General features: G+C 48.1%; 1 protein-coding gene across 4 annotated transcripts in view; it reads left to right on the forward strand.

The window, feature by feature from the left end:
- Positions 1-26,086, forward strand: part of ANKRD26 (ankyrin repeat domain containing 26) — a 351,340-nt gene that overhangs the window by 30,097 nt on the left and 295,157 nt on the right. For all 4 annotated transcript variants that reach the window (XM_063927217.1, XM_063927219.1, XM_063927218.1 and 1 more), the window contains exons 2-3: positions 19,152-19,266; positions 19,373-19,546. In XM_063927217.1, coding sequence (XP_063783287.1) covers positions 19,152-19,266; positions 19,373-19,546 — 289 coding nt within the window. The remainder of the gene's footprint in view (positions 1-19,151; positions 19,267-19,372; positions 19,547-26,086) is intronic.

A 26,086-nucleotide genomic window follows, 5' to 3' on the forward strand; every position in this document is an offset into this window, starting at 1 on the left:
AGCTATCGCCTCAGCCTGGAGGTGCAGTGCTGGGTGGGCATGGTCGGATTCCCTGACTGGAAATATTAGGATAGTATATTATTGCCTATAGAGCATTTAAAAGATGCATTTCTATATATGCATGATGCACAGCGGAATAATTGCCGACTGGCATCAAGTATAAGTGCGTTGTCCAATTCTACCAGTAAAATGGTCAGGTGATGCGGATTCCAAACGGCATTTGGAAGTATTGCCTTTGAAAGGGGACATTTGGGGTCGGTCTTTTAGACCTGGTGGCCACGACAACAGCTGGGAAATCCACGTTTGTACCCCAGGTCGCCTCTCAAAATAAGACGCCGTATTATCAGGCGCAGTCCTTTGTTGGCAAGCGGACAAAAGGTTCCTCTTTTCTGCTCGTGACAGAGGGAAAGGAAAAAGGCTGCAGAGATCAGCCAGTTCCCAGGAACAGAAATCCTTTCCCGCCTCTGCCAAGCCTTCAGTATGACGCTAGGGCTTTACAAGCTCAGGCACGGTGGGGGCCCGTTCTCAATGAATTTCAGTGCGCAGTGGGCTCACTCGCAAGTAGACCCCTGGATCCTTCAGGTAATATCTCAGGGGTACATATTGGAATTCGAGACGTCTCCCCCTCGCCGTTTCCAAAAGTCGGCTTTACCGACGTCTCCCTCTGACAGGGAGGCAGTTTTGGAAGCCATTCACAAGCTGTATTCCCAGCAGGTGATAATCAAGGTACCCCTCCTGCAACAGGGAACGGGGTATTATTCCACACTATTGTGGTACCGAAGCCAGACGGCTCGGTGAGACCGATTCTAAATCTAAAATCTAAAATCTTTGAACACTTACATACAGAGGTTCAAATTCAAGATTGAGTCACTCAGAGCAGTGATTGCGAACCTGGAAGAAGGGGACTACATGATGTCTCGGGACATCAAGGATGCTTACCTTCATGTCAAAATTTACCCTTCTCACCAAGGGTACCTCAGGTTATGGTACAGAACTGTCACTATCAGTTCAGACGCTGCCGTAGGGATGGTCCACGGCACCCCGGGTCTTTACCAAGGTAATGGCCGAAATGATATCCCTTCGAAGGAAGGGAATTTTAGTTATCCCTTACTTGGACGATTCCCTGATAAGGGTAAGATCCAGGGAACAGTTGGAGGTCGGTGTAGCACTATCTCAGGTAGTGTTGCGGCAGCACGATTGGATTCTCAATATTCCAAAATCGCAGCTGGTTCAGACGACTTGTCTTCTGTTTCCTAGGGATGATCCTGGACACAGTCCAGAAAAAAGGTGTTTCTCCCGGAAGAGAAAGCCAGGGAGTTATCCGAGCTAATCAGGAACCTCCTAAAACCGAACCAAGTCTCAGTGCATCAATGCACAAGGGTTCTGGGTAAAAATGGTGGCTTCCTCCAAAGCAATCCCATTCGTTAGATTCCACGCAAGAACTTTCCAGTGGAACCTACTGGACAAATGGTCCGGGTCGCATTTTCAGATGCATCAGCGGATAACCCTGTCACCAAGGACAAGGGTATCCATCCTGTGGTGGTTGCAGAGTGCTCATCTTCTAGAGGGCCGCAGATTCGGCATTCAGGACTGGGTCCTGGTGACCACGGATGCCAGCCTGCGAGGCTGGGGAGCAGTCACACAGGGAAGGAATATCCAGGGCTTAGGGTCAAGCCTGGATACATCACTTCACATAAATATCCTGAAGCTAAGGGCCATTTACAATGCTCTAAGCTTAGCAAGACCTCTGCTTCAAGGTCAGCCGGTGTTGATCCAGTCGGACAACATCATGGCAGTCACCCACGTAAACAGACAGGGTGGCACAAGAAGCAGGAGGGCAATGGCAGAAGCTGCAGGGATTCTTCGCTGGGCGGAAAATCATGTGATAGCACTGTCAACAGTATTCATTCCGGGAGTGGACAACTGGGAAGCAGACTTCCTCAGCACGACCTCCACCCGGGAGAGTGGGGACTTCACCCAGAAGTCGTCCACATGATTAAAAAAAAAAAAAAAAAAAAAAACTCGACCGGTATTGCGCCAGGTCAAGAGACCCTCAGGCAATAGTTGTAGACGCTCTGGTAACACCGTGGGTGTACCAGTCAGTGTATGTGTTCCCTCCTCTGCCTCTCATACCCAAGGTACTGAGATTGATAAGATGGAGAGGAGAAAGCACTATATTCGTGGCTCCGGATTGGCCAAGAAGGACTTGGTAACCGGAACTTCAAGAGATGCTCACGGAGGGTCCGTGGCCTCTACCTCTAAGAAGGGACCTGCTCCAGCAAGGACCCTGTCTGTTCCAAGACTTACCGCGGCTGCGTTTGACGGCATGCCGGTTGAACACCGGATCCTGAAGGAAAAAAGGCATTCCGGATGAAGTCATCCATATCCTGATCTAAAGCCAGGAAGGATGTAACCGCAAAAACATTATCACCGCAATTGGCGAAAATATGTTGCGTAGTGCGAGGCCAGTAAGGCCCGACGGAGGAAATTCAACTGGGTCGATTCCTACATTTCCTGCAAGCAGGAGTGTCTATGGGCCTGAAATTGGGGTCCATTAAGGTTCAGATTTCGGCCCTGTCAATTTTCTTCCAAAAAAGAACTAGCTTCAGTCCCTGAAGTTTAGACGTTTGTAAAAGGGGTACCGCATATACAGCCTCCTTTTGTGCCTCCAGTGGCAATTTGGGATCTCAATGTAGTTTGGGTTCCAAAAGTCACATTGGTTTGAACCACTTAAATCTGTGGAGTTAAAATATCTCACATGGAAAGTGGTCATGCTGTTGGCCCTGGCCTGGGCCAGGCGCGTGTCAGAATTGGCGGCTGTATCCTGTAAAAGCCCTTATCTGATTTTCCATTCGGACAGGGCGGAATTGAGGACTCGTCCTCAGTTTCTCCCTAAGGTGGTTCCAGCGTTTTCACCTGAACCAACCTATTGTGGTGCCTGCGGCTACTAGGGACTTGGAGGACTCCAAGTTGCTGGATGTTGTCAGGGCCCTGAAAATATTTCCAGGACGGCTGGAGTCAGGAAATCTGACTCGCTGTTTATCCTGTATGCACCCAACAAGCTGGGTGCTCCTGCTTCTAAGCAGACTATTGCTCGTTGGATTTGTAGTACAATTCAGCTTGCACATTCTGTGGCAGGCCTGCCACAGCAAAAATCTGTAAAAGCCCGTTCCACAAGGAAAGTGGGCTCATCTTGGGCGGCTGCCCGAGGGGTCTCGGCTTTACAACTTTGCCGAGCAGCTACTTGGTCAGGGGCAAACACGTTTTGCTAAATTCTACAAATTTAATACCCTGGCTGAGGAGGACCTGGAGTTCTCTCATTTGGTGCTGCAGAGTCATCCGCACTCTCCCGCCCGTTTGGGAGCTTTGGTATAATCCCCATGGTCCTTACGGAGTCCCCAGCATCCACTTAGGACGTTAGAGAAAATAAGAATTTACTTACCGATAATTCTATTTCTCATAGTCCGTAGTGGATGCTGGGTGCCCATCCCAAGTGCGGATTGTCTGCAATACTTGTACATAGTTATTGTTACAAAAATCGGGTTATTATTGTTGGGAGCCATCTTTTCAGAGGCTCCTCTGTTATCATACTGTTAACTGGGTTCGGATCACAAGTTATACGGTGTGATTGGTGTGGCTGGTATGAGTCTTACCCGGGATTCAAAATCCTTCCTTATTGTGTACGCTCGTCCGGGCACAGTATCCTAACTGAGGCTTGGAGGAGGGTCATAGGGGGAGGAGCCAGTGCACACCAGTTAGTCCTAAAGCTTTCTTTAGATGTGCCCAGTCTCCTGCGGAGCCGCTATTCCCCATGGTCCTTACGGAGTCCCCAGCATCCACTACGGACTATGAGAAATAGAATTATCGGTAAGTAAATTCTTATTATTTGCTTGGTTGAAGTCCTTTCTGTTCTACACCAATATAGTAGTGGAGGTGAAAGCCTGTGTGTTGTTCATGATTGCATGTACCTCTCTAATTTTTAATCGCCTTATTGACACTGTCCTCTTGCCGCTTCTCATAATGTGAAAAGTCATCAAATATGGAGGTGGTATGTTTGTAGCTAGCTATGATTCAAAGAACTTGGCAAGCTTTTTCCAGGGGGTCCACCTGTCGCTGGGTTTATTAAACTGTGCATGTCCTATTTAAACAACATAAAGGTGGGTGGGAGGGTCCAAGACAACTCCATCTTGCATCTTTTTTTTTTTTTTTTTTTCTTTGCATTATGTGCTCTTTGGGGCCTAGTTTTAAAACTGCCATCCTGTCTGCCACTGCAGTGCCACCTCTAGATGGACCAGGTGTTTGTGCCGCCCACTTGTGTCGATTAGCTTGGTCATCCAGCTACCTCGGTGCAACCTTTTGACCTAAAAACAATATTGTGAGGTGTTCAGAATAGACTGGAAATGAGTGGAATTGAATGTTATTGAGGTTAATAATATCGTAGGATCAAATTACCCCCAAATTCTGTGATTTTTAGCCGTTTTATGTTTATTTAAAAAATCATCCAGATCCAAAACACAAAACCCGAAAAGTGCCCTCCGCACATCTCTCTAAAATAAATGTATCGGCGACTGGTTGTGTCAAGTTTATATCAAGAAAATATTAAGGTCCTAGAAAATAGGTTAAAAATTGGATCAGATTGCCCAAGTACATGTTTAACAACATATTTTAGTTTTACAAAAGCTGGATATATAAAAATGGGAAGACAAAGATTTCTCTGACGTCCTAGTGGATGCTGGGAACTCCGTAAGGACCATGGGGAATAGCGGGCTCCGAAGGAGGCTGGGCACTCTAGAAAGATTTATGACTACCTGGTGTGCACTGGCTCCTCCCACTATGACCCTCCTCCAAGCCTCAGTTAGATCTTGTGCCCGGCCGAGGTTGGATGCACACTAGGGGCTCTCCTGAACCCTTAGAAAGAAAGTATAGATTTAGGTTTTTTATTTTCAGTGAGACCTGCTGGCAACAGGCTCACTGCAGCGAGGGACTAAGGGGAGAAGAAGCGAACTCGCCTGCTTGCAGCCGGATTGGGCTTCTTAGGCTACTGGACACCATTAGCTCCAGAGGGATCGACCGCAGGCCCAGTCCTTGGTGTTCGGTCCCGGAGCCGCGCCGCCGTCCCCCTTACAGAGCCAGAAGCAAGAAAAGGTCCGGAAAATCGGCGGCAGAAGACATCAGTCTTCACCAAGGTAGCGCACAGCACTGCAGCTGTGCGCCATTGCTCCTCATACACACTTCACACTCCGGTCACTGAGGGTGCAGGGCGCTGGGGGGGGGGGGCGCCCTGAGAAGCAATAATAACACCTTGGCTGGCAAAAATACCACAATATATAGCCCCAGAGGCTACATATGTGGAAAATACCCCTGCCAGAATCCAGAAAAAAGCGGGAGAATAGTCTGCGGAAAAGGGGCGGAGCTATCTCCCACAGCACACTGGCGCCATTTCTCCTTCACAGATCCGCTGGAAGGAAGCTCCCTGGCTCTCCCCTGCAGTCTACACTACAGAACAGGGTAAAAAGAGAGGGGGGGCACTAAATTTAGGCGCAGTATAAATTATATAAACGCAGCTATAGGGGACATAACTCAGTTAGTCCCTGCATTATATAGCGCTCTGGTGTGTGCTGGCATACTCTCACTCTGTCCCCCCAAAGGGCTTTTGTGGGTCCTGTCCTCATTGGAGCATTCCTTGTGTGTGTGCGGTGTGTCGGTACGGCTGTGTCCACATGTTTGATGAGGAGACTTATGTGGAGGCGGAGCAGATGCCGATAAATGAGATGTCGCCCCCTGTGGGCCGACACCAGAGTGGATGGATAGGTGGAAGGTATTAACAGACAGTGTCAACTCCTTACATAAAAGGCTGGATGACGTAACAGCTATGGGACAGCCGGCTTCTCAGCCCGCGCCTGCCCAGGCGTCTCAAAGGCCATCAACGCTCCCTCAGATGGCACACAGATGTCGACACGGAGTCTGACTCCAGTGTCGACGAGGTTGAGACATATACACAATCCACTAGGAACATCCGTTACATGATCCCGGCAATATAAAATGTGTTACACATTTCTGACATTAACCCAAGTACCACTAAAAACAAAGGATTTTATGTGTGGGGAGAAAAAGCAGGCAGTGTTTTGTTCCCCCATCAAATGAGTGAATGAAGTGTGAAAAAGCGTGGGTTTCCCCGATAAGAAACTGGTAATTTCTAACAAGTTACTGATGGCGTACCCTTTCCCGCCAGAGGATAAGTTACGCTGGGAGATATCCCCTAGGGTGGATAAGGCGCTCACACGTTTGTGAAGGTGGCACTGCCGTCTTAGGATACGGCCACTTTGAAGGTACCTGCTGATAAATAGCAGGAGGCTATCCTGAAGTCTGTATTTACACACTCTGGTACTAGACTGAGACCTGCAGACTGCTGCAGCGTGGTCTGTACCCCTTTCAAACAGGGATACTATTTTGCAAACATAAGCCGTCGTCTTATATATGAGGGATGCACAGAGGGATATTTTGCCGGCTGGCATCCTGAATTATTGCAATGTCCATTCTGTCAGGAGGGTATTGGAGACCCGACACTGGACAGGTGATGCTGACTTTAAAAGGCACATAGAGCCTTATAAGGGTGAGGAATTGGTTGGGGATGGTCTCTGGGACCTCGTATCCACAGCAACAGCTGGGATGAAAATATTTTACCTCAGGTTCCCTCACAGCCTAAGAAAAGCACTGTATTATCAGGTACAGTCCTTTTCGGCTTCAGAAAAGCAGGCGGGTCAAACGAGGGAAGAGGGAAAAAGCTGCACCAGCAGCCAGTTCCCAGAATCAAAATTCTTCCCCTGTTTCCTCTGAGTCCACCGCATGACGCGGGGGCTCCACAGGCGTAGCCAGGTAGGGTGGGGGGCCGCCTCAAAAATTTCAGCGATCAGTGGGCTCGCTCACAGGTGGATCCCTGGATCCTTCAAGTAGTATCTCAGGGGTACAAGCTGGAAGTCGAGGCGTCTCCCCCCCGCCGTTTACTCAAATCTGCCTTGCCGACAACTCCCTCAGGCAGGGAGGCTGTGCTAGAGGCAATTCACAAGCTGTATTCCCAGCAGGTGATAGTCAAGGTGCCCCTACTTCAACAAGGACGGGGTTACTATTCCACACTGTTTGTGGTACCGAAACCAGCCGGTTCGGTGAGACCCATTTTAAAATGGAAATCCTTGAACACTTACATAACAAAGTTCAAGATGGAATCGCTCAGGGCGGTTATTGCAAGCCTGGACGAGGGGGATTACATGGTATCCCTGGACATCAAGGATGCTTACCTGCATGTCCCTATTTACCTTCCTCTCCAGGAGTACCTCAGATTGTGGTACAGGTTTGCCATTATCAATTCCAGACGCTACCGTTTGGACTGTCCACGGCACCGAGGGTGTTTACCAAGGTAATGGCAGAAATGATACTGGTCGGAGTAGCACATCTCAGGAGGTGCTACAACAGCATGGCTGGATTCTGAACATTCCAAAGTCACAGCTGGTTCCTTCCACTCGCTTACTGTTCCTGGGGATGATTTTGGACACAGAACAGAAAAAAGTGTTTCTCCCGCAGGAGAAAGCCGAGGAGCTGTCATCTCTAGTCAGAGACCTCCTAAAACCAAAAAGGGTATCGGTGCATCGTTGCACACGAGTCCTGGGAAAAATGGTGGCTTCATATGAAGCAATTCCATTCGGCAGGTGCCATGCGAGGACCTTCCAGTGGGACCTCTTGGATAAGTGGTCGGGATCGCATCTTCAAATGCATCAAATGATAACCCTGTCTCCAAGGACCAGGGTGTCTCTACTGTGGTGGCTGCAGGGTGCTCATCTTCTAGAGGGCCGCAGATTCGGCATACAGGACGGGGTCCTGGTGACCACGGAGGCCAGCCTTCGAGGCTGGGGAGCAGTCACACAGGGAAGAAACTTCCAGGGCCTATGGTCAAGTCAGGAGACTTCCCTACATATAAATTCTGGAACTGAGGGACATTTACAATGCCCTACGTCAGGCAAGGCCCCTGCTTCAAAACCAGCCGGTACTGATACAGTCAGACAACATCACGGCAGTCGCCCATGTGAACCGACAGGGCGGCACAAGAAGCAGGATGGCAATGGCAGAAGCCACAAGGATTCTCCGATGGGCGGAAAATCACGTACTAGCACTGGCAGCAGTGTTCATTCTGGGAGTGGACAACTGGGAAGCAGACTTCCTCAGCAGACACGACCTACACCCGGGAGAGTGGGGACTTCATCCAGAAGTCTTCCTGCTGTTGGTAAACCGTTGGGAAAGGCCACAGGTGGACATGATGGCGTCCCGCCTCAACAAAAAGCTAAAGAGATATTGCGCCAGGTCAAGGGACCCTCAGGCGATAGCTGTGGACGCTCTAGTGACACCGTGGGTGTACCAGTCGGTTTATGTGTTCCCTCCTCTGCCTCTCATACCAAAGGTACTGAGAATAATAAGATGGCGAGGAGTAAGAACGATACTCGTGGTTCCGGATTGGCCAAGAAGGGCTTGGTACCCGGAACTTCAGGAAATGATATCGGAGGACCCATGGCCTCTGCCGCTCAGACAGGACCTGCTTCAGCAGGGGCCCTGTCTGTTCCAAGACTTACCGCGGCTGCGTTTGACGGCATGGCGATTGAACGCCGGATCCTGAAGGAAAAGGGTATTCCGGAAGAAGTCATTCCTACGCTTATTAAAGCCAGGAAAGATGTTACGGCAAAGCATTATCACCGCATATGGCGGAAATATGTTGCATGGTGCGAGGCCAAAAAGGCCCCAACAGAGGAATTTCCACTAGGTCGATTTCTACATTTCCTGCAAGCAGGAGTGAATAATGGCCTAAAACTAGGCTCCATTAAAGTACAGATCTCGGCTCTGTCGATTTTCTTTCAAAAAGAACTAGCTTCAGTACCTGAAGTTCAGACATTGTGAAAGGAGTGCTGCATATTCAGCCCCCGTTTGTGCCCCCTGTGGCACCTTGGGATCTCAACGTGGTGTTGAGTTTCTTAAAATCACATTGGTTTGAGCCACTAAAAACCGTGGATCTAAAATATCTCACGTGGAAAGTGGTCATGTTATTGGCCTTGGCTTCAGCCAGGCGAGTGTCAGAATTGGCGGCTTTCTCATGTAAAAGCCCTTATCTGATTTTCCATATGGATAGGGCAGAATTGAGGACTCGTCCCCAGTTTCTTCCTAAAGTGGTGTCAGCGTTTCACCTGAACCAGCCTATTGTGGTGCCTGCGGCTACTAGGGATTTGGAGGACTCCAAGTTGCTAGACGTTGTCAGGGCCCTGAAAATATATGTTTCCAGGACGGCTGGAGTCAGAAAATCTGACTCGCTGTTTATCCTGCATGCACCCAACAAGCTGGGTGCTCCTGCTTCTAAGCAGACTATTGCTCGCTGGATTTGTAGTACAATTCAGCTTGCACATTCTGTGGCAGGCCTGCCACAGACTAAATCTGTAAATGCCCATTCCACAAGGAAGTTGGGCTCATCTTGGGCGGCTGCCCGAGGGGTCTCGGCTTTACAACTTTGCCGAGCAGCTACTTGGTCAGGGGCAAACACGTTTGCAAAATTCTACAAATTTGATACCCTGGCTGAGGAGGACCTGGAGTTCTCTCTTTCGGTGCTGCAGAGTCATCCGCACTCTCCCGCCCGTTTGGGAGCTTTGGTATAATCCCCATTGTCCTTACGGAGTTCCCAGCATCCACTAGGACGTCAGAGAAAATAAGAATTTACTCACCGGTAATTCTATTTCTCGTAGTCCGTAGTGGATGCTGGGCGCCCATCCCAAGTGCGGATTGTCTGCAATACTTGTACATAGTTATTGCTAACTAAAGGGTTATTGTTGAGCCATCTGTTGAGAGGCTCAGTTGTTTTCATACTGTCAAACTGGATATAGTATCACGAGTTGTACGGTGTGATTGGTGTGGCTGGTATGAGTCTTACCCAGGATTCAAAATCCTTCCTTATTATGTCAGCTCGTCCGGGCACAGTGTCCTAACTGAGGCTTGGAGGAGGGTCATAGGGGGAGGAGCCAGTGCACACCAGGTAGTCCTAAAGCTTTTCTTTTTGTGCCCAGTCTCCTGCGGAGCCGCTATTCCCCATGGTCCTTACGGAGTTCCCAGCATCCACTACGGACTACGAGAAATAGAATTACCGGTGAGTAAATTCTTATTTTTACATGCAAATCAGCACAGTAAGTGCAAGTCTAAGGTGGGTACACACTATACAAAGGGTGATGTCTACATAACCAAGGTAATGGAGACTCTTAAATTATGCCATCATAGACTACATCATAGACTAGACCTAGCTTGCAAAATTGTCATTTTGGAAGGGTGTATAACTCTCATATTAACTTGTGGCCCTTTTGCTTTGTCTTTTGGATAACTAGGAGTAAATCAACTTTTTTCTGCATATTGTAATATTTAGCCGTTCTGTTTGTTGATAATGGTTTTATTATATAATATATTTCGAATGTATCACTTTTTTCCTTTTGTTTCTTAAGAGCTGTGAAGTTTGGAAATCTAAATTCAATTTATTTATTTTTACAAAGACCCAGGGTTCCATCAGATTAAAACAACAAAGCTGAACTTTCATGTGTTTATTAGAGCAACATCAAAAGCAATTAATTTCCTCATTAATTATACAAATAATATACTATTCCCAGAGGTATCTCTTTTTTTAATCAATTCACTGCAACTTCAATTTGTATTTTCCAACTGTTCACCATACTTGATAACCTCTATTTCGGGAGTCTTCCAGACTTTCTGAGAGCGTTATCTCCTGGAATGCCGAGAGAGATTGACAATCTCCTGGAAGTTGGACAGGAGAAACAGTCTGCAGAACCACAACGAAGGAATACTAGGGAGCACAAAATAGGAGAAGGTGTGCTACAGGAAAATGGCTGCTGCTGTTCAGCACACATACTGTATGCATTAATTTCTTATTTCTCTGACGTCCTAGTGGATGCTGGGAACTCCGTAAGGACCATGGGGAATAGACGGGCTCCGCAGGAGACTGGGCACTCTAAAAGAAAGATTAGGTACTATCTAGTGTGCACTGGCTCCTCCCACTATGACCCTCCTCCAGACCTCAGTTAGATTTCTGTGCCCGGCCGAGCTGGATGCACACTAGGGGCTCTCCTGAGCTCCTAGAAAGAAAGTTTATTTTAGGTTTTTTATTTTACAGTGAGACCTGCTGGCAACAGGCTCACTGCATCGAGGGACTAAGGGGAGAAGAAGCGAACCTACCTGCTTGCAGCTAGCTTGGGCTTCTTAGGCTACTGGACACCATTGGCTCCAGAGGGATCGACCGCATGGAACTGGCCTTGGTGTTCGTTCCCGGAGCCGCGCCGCCGTCCCCCTTACAGAGCCAGAAGCAAGAAGAGGTCCGGAAAATCGGCGGCAGAAGACTTCGGTCTTCACCAAGGTAGCGCACAGCACTGCAGCTGTGCGCCATTGCTCCTCATGCACACTTCACACTCCGGTCACTGAGGGTGCAGGGCGCTGGGGGGGGCGCCCTGAGGGCAATATATGACACCTTGGCTGGCAAATCTACATCATATATAGTCCTAGAGGCTATATAGATGTAAAATTACCCCTGCCAGTATTCCAGAAAAAGCGGGAGAAAGTCAGTTGAAAAAGGGGCGGGGCTTCTCCCTCAGCACACTGGTGCCATTTTCTCTTCACAGTGCAGCTGGAAGACAGCTCCCCAGGCTCTCCCCTGTAGTTTTCAGGCTCAAAGGGTTAAAAAGAGAGGGGGGGCACAAAATTTAGGCGCAATATTGTATATACAAGCAGCTATTGGGAAAAATTCACTCAATATAGTGTTAATCCCAAAATTATATAGCGCTCTGGTGTGTGCTGGCATACTCTCTCTCTGTCTCCCCAAAGGACTTTGTGGGGTCCTGTCCTCAGTCAGAGCATTCCCTGTGTGTGTGTGCGGTGTGTCGGTACGGCTGTGTCGACACGTTTGATGAGGAGGCTTATGTGATGGCAGAGCAGATGCCGATAAATGTGATGTCGCCCCCTGTGGGGCCGACACCAGAGTGGATGGATAGGTGGAAGGTATAAACCGACAGTGTCAACTCCTTACATAAAAGGCTGGATGACGTAACAGCTATGGGACAGCCGGCTTCTCAGCCCGCGCCTGCCCAGGCGTCTCAAAGGCCATCAGGGGCTCAAAAACGCCCGCTACCTCAGATGGCAGACACAGATGTCGACACGGAGTCTGACTCCAGTATCGACGAGGTTGAGACATATACACAATCCACTAGGAACATCCGTTACATGATCCCGGCAATAAAAAATGTGTTACACATTTCTGACATTAACCCAAGTACCACTAAAAAAGGGTTTTATGTTTGGGGAGAAAAAGCAGGCAGTGTTTTGTTCCCCCATCAAATGAGTGAATGAAGTGTGAAAAAGCGTGGGTTCCCCCGATAAGAAACTGGTAATTTCTAAAAAGTTACTGATGGCGTACCCTTTCCCGCCAGAGGATAAGTTACGCTGGGAGATATCCCCTAGGGTGGATAAGGCGCTCACACGTTTGTCAAAAAAGGTGGCACTGCCGTCTTAGGATACGGCCACTTTGAAGGTACCTGCTGATAAAAAGCAGGAGGCTATCCTGAAGTCTGTATTTACACACTCGGGTACTAGACTGAGAACTGCAGATAGTGCTGCTGCAGCGTGGTCTGTAACCCTGTCAAACAGGGATACTATTTTGCGAACATAAGACGTCGTCTTATATATGAGGGATGCACAGAGGGATATTTTGCCGGCTGGCATCTAGAATTAATGCAATGTCCATTCTGTCAGGAGGGTATTGGAGACCCGACACTGGACAGGTGATGCTGACTTTAAAAGGCACATAGAGCCTTATAAGGGTGAGGAATTGTTTGGGGATGGTCTCTGGGACCTCGTATCCACAGCAACAGCTGGGAAGAAAATTTTTTACTTCAGGTTTCCTCACAGCCTAAGAAAGCACTGTATTATCAGGTACAGTCCTTTCGGCTTCAGAAAAGCAAGCGGGTCAAAGGCGCTTCCTTTCTGCACAGAGACGAGGGAAGAGGGAAAAAGCTGCACCAGTCAGCCAGTTCCCAGAATCAAAATTCTTCCCCTGCTTCCTCTGAGTCCACCGCATGACGCGGGGGCTCCACAGGCGTAGCCAGGTACGTGGGGGGCCGCCTCAAAAATGTCAGCGATCAGTGGGCTCGCTCACAGGTGGATCCTTCAAGTAGTATCTCAGGGGTACAAGCTGGAATTCGAGGCGTCTCCTCCCCGCCGTTTCCTCAAATCTGCCTTGCCAACAACTCCCTCAGGCAGGGAGGCTGTGCTAGAGGCAATTCACAAGCTGTATTCCCAGCAGGTGATAGTCAAGGTGCCCCTACTTCAACAAGGACGGGGTTACTATTCCACACTGTTTGTGGTACCGAAACCGGACGGTTCGGTGAGACCCATTTTAATTTTGAAATCCTTGAACACATACATAAAAAAATTCAAGTTCAAGGTGGAATCGCTCAGGGCGGTTATTGCAAGCCTGGAGGAGGGGGATTACATGGTATCCCTGGACATCAAGGATGCTTACCTACATGTCCCCATTTACCATCCTCACCAGGAGTACCTCAGATTTGTGGTACAGGATTGCCATTACCAATTCCAAACACTGCAGTTTGGACTGTCCACGGCACCGAGGGTCTTTACCAAGGTAATGGCAGAAATGATGATACTCCTTCGAAAAAAGGGAGTTTTCATTATCCCGTACTTGGACGACCTCCTTATAAAGGCGAGGTCCAAGGAGCAGTTGTTGGTCGGAGTAGCACTATCTCGGGAAGTGCTACAACAGCACGGATGGATTCTATACATTCCAAAGTCACAGCTGGTTCCTACCACACGCCTACTGTTCCTGGGGATGGTTCTGGACACAGAACAGAAAAAAGTGTTTCTCCCGCAGGAGAAAGCCAAGGAGCTGTCATCTCTAGTCTGAGACCTCCTGAAACCAAAACAGGTATCGGTGCATCACTGCACACGAGTCCTGGGAAAAATGGTAGCTTCTTACGAACAAAATTCCATTCAGCAGGTTCCATGCAAGAACCTTTCAGTGGGACCTCTTGGACAAGTGGTCGGGATCGCATCTTCAGATGCATCGGCTGATAACCCTGTCTCCAAGGACCAGGGTATCTCTACTGTGGTGGCTGCAGAGTGCTCATCTTCAAGAGGGCCGCAGATTCGGCATACGGGACTGGGTCCTGGTAACCACGGATGCCAGCCTTCGAGGCTGGGGGGCAGTCACACAGGGAAGAAATTTCCAAGGACTTTTGTCAAGTCAGGAGTCGTCCCTACACATAAATATTCTGGAACTGAGGGCCATTTACAATGCCCTAAGTCTGGCAAGGCCTCTGGTTCAAAACCAGCCGGTACTGATCCAATCAGACAACATCACGGCAGTCGCCCATGTAAACCGACAGGGCGGCACAAGAAGCAGGATGGCGATGGCAGAAGCCACAAGGATTCTCCGATGGGCGGAAAATCACGTCTTAGCACTGTCAGCAGTGTTCATTCCGGGAGTGGACAACTGGGAAGCAGACTTCCTCAGCAGACACGACCTACACCCAGGAGAGTGGGGACTTCATCCAGAAGTCTTCCAACTGTTGGTAAACCGTTGGGAAAGGCCACAGGTGGACATGATGGCGTCCCGCCTAAACAAAAAACTAGATATTGCGCCAGTTCAAGGGACCCTCAGGCAATAGCTGTGGACGCTCTAGTGACACCGTGGGTGTACCAGTTGGTTTATGTATTCCCTCCTCTGCCTCTCATACCAAAGGTACTGAGAATAATAAGAAAACGAGGAGTAAGAACGATACTCGTGGTTCCGGATGGGCCAAGAAGAGCTTGGTACCCAGAACTTCAAGAAATGAGATCAGAGGACCCATGGCCTCTACCGCTCAGACAGGATCTGCTACAGCAGGGGCCCTGTCTGTTCCAAGACTTACCGCGGCTGCGTTTGACGGCATGGCGGTTGAATTCCGGATCCTAAAGGAAAAGGGCATTCCGGAAGAAGTCATTCCTACGCTGATAAAAGCCAGGAAAGAAGTAACCGCAAACCATTATCACCGTATTTGGCGAAAATATGTTGCGTGGTGTGAGGCCAGGAAGGCCCCAACAGAGGAATTTCAGCTGGGTCGTTTTCTGCACTTCCTACAGTCAGGGGTGACTATGGGCCTAAACTTGGGTTCCATTAAGGTCCAGATTTCGGCTCTGTCGATTTTCTTCCAGAAAGAACTGGCTTCACTGCCTGGAGTTCAGACATTTGTAAAGGGAGTGCTACATATTCAGCCCCCTTTTGTGCCTCCTGTGGCACCTTGGGATCTCAACGTGGTGTTGAGTTTCTAAAAATCACATTGGTTTGAGCCACTTAAAACTGTGGATTGGAAATATCTCACGTGGAAAGTGGTCATGTTATTGGCCTTGGCTTCGGCCAGGCGTGTGTCAGAATTGGCGGCTTTGTCATGTAAAAGCCCTTATCTGATTTTCCATATGGATAGGGCAGAATTGAGGACTCGTCCCCAGTTTCTCCCTAAGGTGGTATCAGCTTTTCACTTGAACCAACCTATTGTAGTGCCTGCGGCTACTAGGGACTTGGAAGATTCCAAGTTACTGGACGTTGTCAGGGCCTTAAAAATGTATATTTCCAGGACGGCTGGAGTCAGGAAAACTGACTCGCTTTTTATCCTGTAGGCACCCAACAAAATAGGTGCTCCTGCTTCTAAGCAGACTATTGCTCGCTGAATTTGTAGCACAATTCAGCTGGAGCATTCTGCGTCTGGATTGTAGCATCCTAAATCAGTAAAAGCCCATTCCACGAGGAAAGTGGGCTCATCTTGGGCGGCTGCCCGAGGGGTCTCGGCTTTACAATTTTGCCGAGCTGCAACTTGGTCAGGGGCAAACACGTTTGCTAAATTCTACATATTTGATACCCTGGCTGAGGAGGACCTTGAGTTCTCTCATTCGGTGCTGCAGAGTCATCCGCACTCTCCCGCCCGTTTGGGAGCTTTGGTATAATCCCCATGGTCCTTACGGAGTTCCCAGCATCCACTAGGACGTCAGAGAAAATAAGATTTTACTCACCGGTAAATCTATTTCTCGTAGTCCGTAGTGGATGCTGGGCGCCCATCCCAAGTGCGGATTGTCTGCAATACTTGTAGGTAGTTATTGCCTAACTAAGGGTTATTGTTAAGCCATCTGTTGAGAGGCTCAGTTATATTTCATACTGTTAACTGGGTGTAGTATCACGAGTTATACGGTGTGATTGGTGTGGCTGGTATGAGTCTTACCCGGGATTCAAAATCCTTCCTTTATTGTGTCAGCTCTTCCGGGCACAGTATCCTAACTGAGGTCTGGAGGAGGGTCATAGTGGGAGGAGCCAGTGCACACCAGATAGTACCTAATCATTCTTTTAGAGTGCCCAGTCTCCTGCGGAGCCCGTCTATTCCCCATGGTCCTTACGGAGTTCCCAGCATCCACTACGGACTACGAGAAATAGATTTACCGGTGAGTAAAATCTTATTTTTTTTCCCCAGTGTTCCCTAATAAACGGCCAGTAAGATTTTCCTATTCATAGAATAGAACTAGAACCCTTTATAGGCAGATTATTATGTACTTACAACTGGGTTTTGTACATTGATGGTAAATATACAGACCCGTGTTTCCCTTTTAACGGAATATAAGCGTAAGATTCAGCTTTAAGTCTAAACTGTATACAGGGTATGCCCCTTAATTAATAACAATTAGTTTCCCGGTATATTCTGTATGCAGGCAAATCTTGCTAGCCATTTACTCTGTGGAAACACTGGGCCCTACTGCCTACTATTGGGAGTCTCAAACCGCTGGGAAGGTAGGCTAACATTGTGAACCCACTGTACCCCACAAAATGCCAGGAGCAAAGCAACGTCGTAGCACCAGTCACGCTCTGCCACTAAAATAATGATGTGCTTAATCAAGGCTCCTGATACTGCTGTTTTCAAATAATCATGTTCTGCAAATTCTGCCAAAGAGTGCATTGTACAAACCTACTTATACTCACAAAAGCAAAAAAAGTGCCAAATAATAGTTTTTCTTGTAAAGTGCAATGGCATGGACACAGATGAAACATAATTGGATAAAGGTAGCCTAACTATATTTTTTTAAGTAACAGATGTGTTTTGTATGTGTGTCTTTGCCTTTTCTTAAAAAAAAAAAAAAAAAAAAAGATAGAGATGGTTTCCATCTGCAGCAAGAACCTTGAAGGCAAAGAAAGTATTTCTGGAGTATACATGATGTGTGTTTTTGTTTCCAGACTCTTGAAAACATTACTATCTTACTTTTAGAAGCTACACAGGGCCTAATTCAGAATGGAACGCATTCTGCATACTGAAGCCCTTGTGCAGTGTGTGCACACGCAGGAGCCACACTGCGTGTGCGTATACAGTGAGATGCAACGCGTTCACAGGGGCGGGGGCATCAACGTGGCGTTTTTGGGGGGCACAGTCCGGGCAATGCAGCCATGTTGGGACCGTTTGTGGGGCGACCCGCAGCGGCTGCGTGACGTAGGGGGCTGCCCTAAACATGCAAGCAATTTGCTGAGTAGCGAAGCACATACATTTTAGTGGTGGCGGGGGCAGGACCCGGCAGGCGGGGCGTCCTTGCCCTGTACTGGACAGGCCCCCGCATGTTAGTGGAATAAGATGTTGTTGTGTGAAAATTTGCACAACTACAACTCATGCTGAATTAGGCCCACAGTCCGTGATTTTAATATGTAGAGATGAAATCCTGCTTGGTAAGTCCTTTACACAAAGAGCAACTACATTGGGGACTGCTAGGCTAAAAAGGATAATGTCCTCAATTGTTTTACAGCAAATTACTATAATAACAATAACTCGTATTGTGCAGTGGAGAATGGACAGTATTAAAATAATCACTAGTTTAGTGTTCATTCTAGCACCCTGCATCCGCACACCCACTCTCGCGCTCTGCTCTGGTGCTTCTAGCACACTCTGGTCTGTATCTCAACAGACCAGAGTGTGCTAGAAGCACCAGAGCAGAGGGAGACACCCCAGACAGGAAAGAGGATCTGCACAGGTTGTGAAGGGTGCAGGGTGCTAGTACGAACAATGTAGCGGTTTGATTCAGTTAACTATGAGCCGGCTCTCTTACGACTAAGGGGTATATTTACTAAGCTCCCGATTTTGACCGATTTGGTGTTTTTTCATCAAAGTGTCATCTCGGGAATTTACTAAACTCAAATCTCGGCAGTGATGAGGGCATTCGTATTTTTTTGGAAGTCAAAGAAAAAAAATACGAATGAATACACCATCGGTCAAATACGCCTGTTATTTTATACAACTCGGTAATTTACTCTCAAATTCACAAACACTGCCGTGAAAAAATACAAATCAAAAGCAGTTTTAAAATAGACCTGCTTTTTTTTTACAGTGTTCTGATAGTCATGCACGGATCCGTGAGATCCGTGCATGTTTAGCAGTGGGAAGGGGTGCGAAAGTGTTAAAAATCAGGAACAAAAATTGTATGGGGTCCCCCTCCCACGCATTTTTTTTTCTTCTGATTTTTGACTCTTTAAACACTTTTTTTAAGGTACACAATGAAGCCCTGCACGGATCTCGCAGATCCGGTCGGAATTCATTGTGTTAAGTTCGGCAGTGTTTTACTAATCACTCCCGTAAAACACTAGCTGAAATTACGTACGACATCGGAAAACACGACAATGCAGAATACGACCGCATAGTAAATGAGGCATAAAAAACCCCAAAAAGTTGCAAATGATCACTTCCAATGTCATTCGTGTTTAAACTTCAACCAAATTCCGACAATTACGAATCTTAGTAAATATACCCCTTAGTGTGCACATGTACACTACTGTACCCCTGTACAAAAATCTGTGAGTTCAGGGCAAGATCGGTGTGCAATGGAAGCGAGTTAATGTGCCCTTACTGGCACTTCAACATTGCTACAATTGTGCACATTGCAGGGTTTGCGGCTAATTGAATCAGCCCTTGGAGTGTATGTAACCTAGCCTTTAATCAAGTTGAAAAATAGTTTATGGAGTTCTTGTGTAATTGTTAACATTCTTATTTCATCCCTTTCAGGGCACCATTGCATCTTGCTTGTGCAAATGGACATCTAGATGCAGTAAAGTTGTTGGTAGAAAACAAGGCCAAGTTAAATCTTTGCGACAATGATAATCGATCTCCTCTAATGAAGGTAAGTTTTAATGGCAAATGTTTGACTGGCAATAGAATGTACAATCATTGTACTATAATTGTGGTGGGTTTAACTTTTTTTAATTTACTTTTAACTTTATTGCTAGGCTATACAATGTCAACATGAGCACTGTGCAGCCATTCTTTTAGAACATGAAGCTGATCCTAATGTAGCAGATATTAATGGGAATGCCGCGCTTCATCTTGCTGCTCTTATCCCATCTATGTCCATAGCAAGTCAGCTGCTCGAACATGGAGCTAACATAGATGCTGTCAATAAGGTGAGAGTTGTAATTTCGTTCATTTTATACTTCCAAGATCATGGACTTTTATACTGTATGCCAGAGTGGAATTTGGGATTTAAATTTAGTTTGAACCTGATTCTTCTTGATCTGTGTGCATTTACAATGAACGTCTGTACTTTCTCCTTACACGGGTGTACCTTTTTCACTTTCTAACTTGGATTGCAGCTGACCCCTTGCTAAGGGATTCAAAACCTTAAGTTTTTTTTTCTTGTTATTAAAATGACTGTAAACACACTTCTTATTTAATTGTTAGTTTCATTGTGTTTAGTTTTTTTCCTGGGATGTTGCGAGCAACTAAACCCTAAAATCAGCGACAAAATCAAAAGAGAAAACCAGAACCGACATCTTCAAAAATAAGATTTTACTTACCGGTAAATCTATTTCTTGTAGTCCGTAGTGGATGCTGGGGACTCCATAAGGACCATGCGGAATAGACGGGCTCCGCAGGAGACAGGGCACTTCAAGAAAGAATTAGGAATACTGGTGTGCACTGGCTCCTCCCTCTATGTCCCTCCTCCAGACCTCAGTTAAGGAAACTGTGCCCGGAAGAGCTGATAGTACAAGGAAAGGATTTTGGAATCCAGGGTAAGACTCATACCAGCCACACCAATCACACCGTATAACTCGTGATAAACAGTTAACAGTATGAACAACAACAGAGCATCAGATAACCCTGATGCAACCATAACATAACCCTTATTTAAGCAATAACTATATACAAGTATTGCAGAAGAAGTCTGCACTTGGGACGGGCGCCCAGCATCCACTACGGACTACGAGAAATAGATTTACCGGTAAGTAAAATCTTATTTTCTCTAACGTCCTAGTGGATGCTGGAGACTCCGTAAGGACCATGGGGATTATACCAAAGCTCCCAAACGGGCGGGAGAGTGCGGATGACTCTACAGCACCGAATGAGCAAACAATAGGTCCTCCTCAGCCAGGGTATCAAACTTGTAGAACTTTGCAAAAGTGTTTGAACCCGACCAAGTAGCTGCTCGGCAAAGCTGTAATGCCGAGACCCCTCGGGCAGCCACCCAAGAAGAGCCCACCTTCCTTGTGGAATGGGCTTTTACTGATTTTGGAGGCGGCAATCCAGCCGCAGAATGAGCCTGCTGAATCGTGTTACAGATCCAGCGAGCAATAGTTTGCTTTGAAGCAGGAGCACCCAGCTTGTTGGATGCATACAGGATAAACAGCGACTCAGTTTTCCTGACTCCAGCCGTTCTGGCTACATAAACCTTCAAAGCCCTGACTACATCTAGTAACTTGGCATCCTCCAAGTCACGAGTAGCCGCAGGCACCACAACAGGTTGGTTCAAATGAAAAGATGACACCACTTTTGGCAGAAATTGCGGACGAGTCCGTAATTCCGCCCTGTCCATATGGAAAACCAGATAGGGGCTTTTATGTGACAAAGCCGCCAATTCTGACACACGCCTAGCCGAAGCTAAGGCCAATAGCATGACCACCTTCCACGTGAGATATTTTAACTCCACGGTTTTAAGTGGCTCAAACCAGTGTGATTTCAGGAAACTCAACACCACGTTAAGATCCCAAGGTGCCACTGGAGGCACAAAAGGGGCTGAATATGCAGCACTCCCTTTACAAACGTCTGAACTTCAGGAAGAGAAGCCAGTTCCTTTTGAAAGAAAATGGATAGGGCTGAAATCTGGACCTTAATGGACCCCAATTTTAAGCCCAAAGTCACTCCCGACTGTAGGAAGTGAAGGAATCGGCCCAGCTGGAATTCCTCTGTAGGGGCATTCCTGGCCTCACACCAAGCAACATATTTTCGCCATATACGGTGATAATGTTTAGCCATCACGTCCTTCCTAGCCTTTATCAGCGTAGGATTAACCTCATCCGGAATACCTTTTTCTGCTAGGATCCGGCGTTCAACCGCCATGCCGTCAAACGCAGCCGCGGTAAGTCTTTGAACAGACAGGGCCCCTGTTCCAACAGATCCTGTCTGAGAGGCAGAGGCCATGGGTCCTCTGTGAGCATTTCTTGCAGTTCCGGATACCAAGTTCTTCTTGGCCAATCCGGAACAATGAGTATTGTTCTCACTCCTCTTTTTCTTACGATTCTCAGCACCTTGGGTATGAGAGGAAGAGGAGGAAACACATAAACCGACTGGAACACCCACGGTGTCACTAGTACGTCCACAGCTATCGCCTGAGGGTCTCTTGACCTGGCGCAATACATTTGTAGCTTTTTGTTGAGGCGGGATGCCATCATGTTCACCTGTGGCAGTTCCCAACGACTTGTAATCTGTGTGAAGACTTCTTGATGAAGTCCCCACTCTCCCGGGTGGAGGTCGTGCCTGCTGAGGAAGTCTGCTTCCCAGTTGTCCACTCCCGGAATGAACACTGCTGACAGTGCTTTTACGTGATTCTCCGCCCAGCAAAGAATTCTGGTGGCTTCCGCCATCGCCACCCTGCTCCTTGTGCCGCCTTGGCGGTTTACATGAGCCACTGCGGCGATGTTGTCTGACTGAATCAGCACCGGTTGGTTGCGAAGCAGAGGCTCCGCTTGACTTAGGGCGTTGTATATGGCCCTTAGTTCCAGGATATTGATGTGCAGACAAGTCTCCTGACTTGACCACAGACCCTGGAAATTTCTTCCCTGTGTTACTGACCCCCACCCTCGGAGGCTTGCATCCGTGGTCACCAGGACCCAGTCCTGAATGCCGAACCTGCGACCCTCGAGAAGGTGAGCACTCTGCAGCCACCACAGAAGAGACACCCTGGCCCTGGGGGATAGGGTGATCAGCCGCTGCATCTGAAGATGCGATCCGGACCACTTGTCCAACAGATCCCACTGAAAGTTCCTCGCATGGAAGCTGCCGAAGGGAATGGCTTCGTATGACGCCACCATCTTTCCCAGGACTCGCGTGCATTGATGCACCGACACCTGTTTTGGTTTTAAGAGGTCTCTGACCAGAGTCACGAGCTCCTGAGCCTTCTCCGCCGGGAGAAAAACCTTCTTCTGGTCTGTGTCCAGAATCATGCCCAGGAAGGGCAGACGCGTCGTAGGAATCAGCTGCGACTTTGGAATATTCAGAATCCAGCCGTGCTGTTGCAACACTTCCCGAGAGTGTGCTACGCTGATCAGCAACTGCTCTCTGGACCTCGCCTTTATGAGGAGATCGTCCAAATATGGGATAATTGTGACTCCTTGCTTTCGCAGAAGCACCATCATTTCTGCCATTACCTTGGTAAATATTCTCGGTGCCGTGGACAGACCAAACGGCAACGTCTGGAATTGGTAATGACAGTTCTGTACCACAAATCTGAGGTACTCCTGATGAGGTGGATAAATGGGGACATGCAGGTAAGCATCCTTAATGTCCAGAGACACCATAAAATCCCCCTCTTCCAGGCTTGCAATGACCGCTCTGAGCGATTCCATCTTGAACTTGAACCTTTTCAGGTAAATGTTCAGGGATTTTAAATTCAATATGGGTCTGACCGAACCGTCCGGTTTCGGTACCACAAACATTGTGGAATAGTAACCCCTTCCCTGTTGAAGGAGGGGAACCCTTACCACCACCTGCTGGAGATATAATTTGAGGTAATGGTGCGGGGGCATCACTTCGAATTCCAGCTTGTATCCCTGAGACACAATCTGTATAGCCCAGGGATCCACCCGTGAGCGAACCCACTGGTGGCTGAAATTTCGGAGACGCGTCCCCACCGATCCTGGCTCCACCTGTGGAGCCCCAGCGTCATGCGGTGGATTTAGTGGAAGCCGGGGAGGACTTCTGTTCCTGGGAACTAGCTGTATTGTGCAGCTTCTTTCCTCTACCCTTGCCTCTGGCAAGAAAGGACGCACCTCGGACTTTCTTGCCTCTTTGTGAACGAAAGGACTGCATTTGGTAGTATGGTGCTTTCTTAGGCTGTGAGGGGATATATGGCAAAAAATTTGACTTCCCAGCCGTAGCTGTGGAAACTAGGTCCGAGAGACCGTCCCCAAACAATTCCTTACCCTTATAAGGTAAAACCTCCATGTGCCTTTTTGAGTCGGCATCACCTGTCCATTGCCGAGTCCACAGGACCCTTCTGGCAGAAATCGACATTACATTTCTTTTATATGCCCCAGGGTCAGTAATATATTATCCTTGTCCAAGGTATCAAGTTCCTCAGATAAAGTATCTGTCCATGCTGCTACAGCACTACACATCCAGGCCGACGCAATTGCTGGCCTTAGTATGATACCTGAATGTGTATAAACCGACTTCAGGATACCTTCCTGCTTTCTATCCGCAGGATCTGTTAGGGTGGCCGTATCCTGTGACGGCAGGGCTACCTTCTTAGATAAGCGTGTCAAAGCTTTGTCTACCCTAGGGGAGGATTCCCAGCGTAACCTGTCCGCTGGCGGGAAAGGATACGCCATAAGCAACCGTTTGGAAATCTGCATTTTTCTATCTGGAGATTCCCAAGCTTTTTCACATAACTCATGTGAAGGGGGAAAGGTCACCTCATGCCTTTTTTCCCCAAACATATAAACCCTCTTGTCAGGGACTGGGTTTTCCTCTGAGATGTGCAATACATCCTTCATTGCTATAATCATGTAGCGGACGGCTTTAGCCATTTTAGGCTGCAACTTTGCATCATCGCCATCGACACTGGAGTCAGAATCCGTGTCGATATCTGTGTCAACAATTTGGGATAGTGGGCGCTTCTGAGACCCTGACGGCCTCTGCGCTGTAGGATCAGGCATGGGTTGAGACCCTGACTGTCCCAAGGCTTCAGCTTTATCCAACCTTTTATGCAAGGAAGTAACATTATCATTTAAAACCTTCCACATATCCATCCAATCGGGTGTCGGCGCCGTCGGCGGCGATCCCACATTCATTTGTACCTGCTCTGCTTCCACATAGCCTTCCTCGTCAAACATGTCGACACAAGCGTACCGACACACCACACACACAGGGGATGCTCTATTTGAGGACAGAACCCCCACAAGGCCTTTTGGAGAGACAGAGAGAGAGTATGCCAGCACACACCCCAGCGCTATATGACCCAGGAATTACACAGTAACTTAGTGTTTACCCAGTAGCTGCTGTATATACTGATTTTGCGCTAAATTTATGTGCCCCCCCTCTCTTTTTACCCTCTTTCTACCGTGAATCTGCAGGGGAGAGCCTGGGGAGCTTCCTCTCAGCGGAGCTGTGGAGAGAAAATGGCGCTGGGGAGTGCTGAGGAAGAAGCCCCGCCCCCTCAGCGGCGGGCTTCTGTCCCGCGATTTTGTGTAAAATAATTGCGGGGGCTCATGCATATATACAGTGCCCAACTGTATATATGCTGCTTTTTGCCAAGAGGTTCTCAATTGCTGCCCAGGGCGCCCCCTCTGCGCCCTGCACCCTACAGTGACCGGAGTGTGTGGGTTTAGTGTGGGAGCAATGGCGCACAGCTGCAGTGCTGTGCGCTACCTCATATGAAGACTGGAGTCTTCTGCCGCCGCTTTTGACGTCTTCTTGCTTCTCACGCCGGCTTCTGGCTCTGCGAGGGGGACGGCGGCGCGGCTCCGGGATCGGACGACCAAGGGTGCGTTCCTGTGTTCGATCCCTCTGGAGCTAATGGTGTCCAGTAGCCTAAGAAGCATGACCTATCCGCAGTTAGTATGGCTGCTTCTCTCCCCTCAGTCCCACGTAGCAGAGAGTCTGTTGCCAGCAGATCTCTCTGAAAATAAAAAATCCTAACAAAATACTTTCTATTTAGCAAGCTCAGGAGAGCTCACTAAGGTGCACCCAGCTCGTCCGGGCACAGATTCAAACTGAGGTCTGGAGGAGGGACATAGAGGGAGGAGCCAGTGCACACCAGTATCCTAATTCTTTCTTAAAGTGCCCGGTCTCCTGTGGAGCCCGTCTATTCCCCATGGTCCTTACGGAGTCCCCAGCATCCACTAGGACGTTAGAGAAATATTATTTCAGTATTATTTTTTTATTCTAAAAAGTATATCTGTTAAAAAAAATAAAAAATCCTCAGAAGCTCATCAATATTGTATGCATGTTAAAATAGATTGTACCACCAATACTATTCAGCCTAGCATAAAAACACACGGATCATATAGCAGCCTGATAGTGCCACCAGTCCTGAGACTCTTAAGGTCCGTACACACTTAACGATAAAATGCGCGCCGTCGCTCATTTTCCCCCTCCTTGAGCGACGTTGCTCATTTTATCGTCAAGTGTGTATGCCGCCAGCGACAACCGTTGCGCGGCCCCGCGGGTCGGCAACGATCGTCGCTGTCAGTACGGCATGCATGAAGGATGTGGACTGTCGTCCACGACCTTCATGCAGGGCTGGCGGGGGCGTGACGTCACTGAGTAGTCATATCGCTCAGTGTGTATAGGCGGCCGCCGGCCGGCCGGCCCGGGAGGGGGAAACATTAGACGATGTCGCTCACAGAGCGAATTCGTCTAATGTGTATGGGCCTTTATGCATCATTTATTTGTGCATCATAGACTTATATATATCCCACAGTGATTCAGTTACAGTGAGCTAAACA

This window comes from Pseudophryne corroboree, chromosome 6, assembly GCF_028390025.1.
Source record: "Pseudophryne corroboree isolate aPseCor3 chromosome 6, aPseCor3.hap2, whole genome shotgun sequence".
Classification (NCBI taxonomy): Eukaryota; Metazoa; Chordata; class Amphibia; order Anura; family Myobatrachidae; genus Pseudophryne; species Pseudophryne corroboree.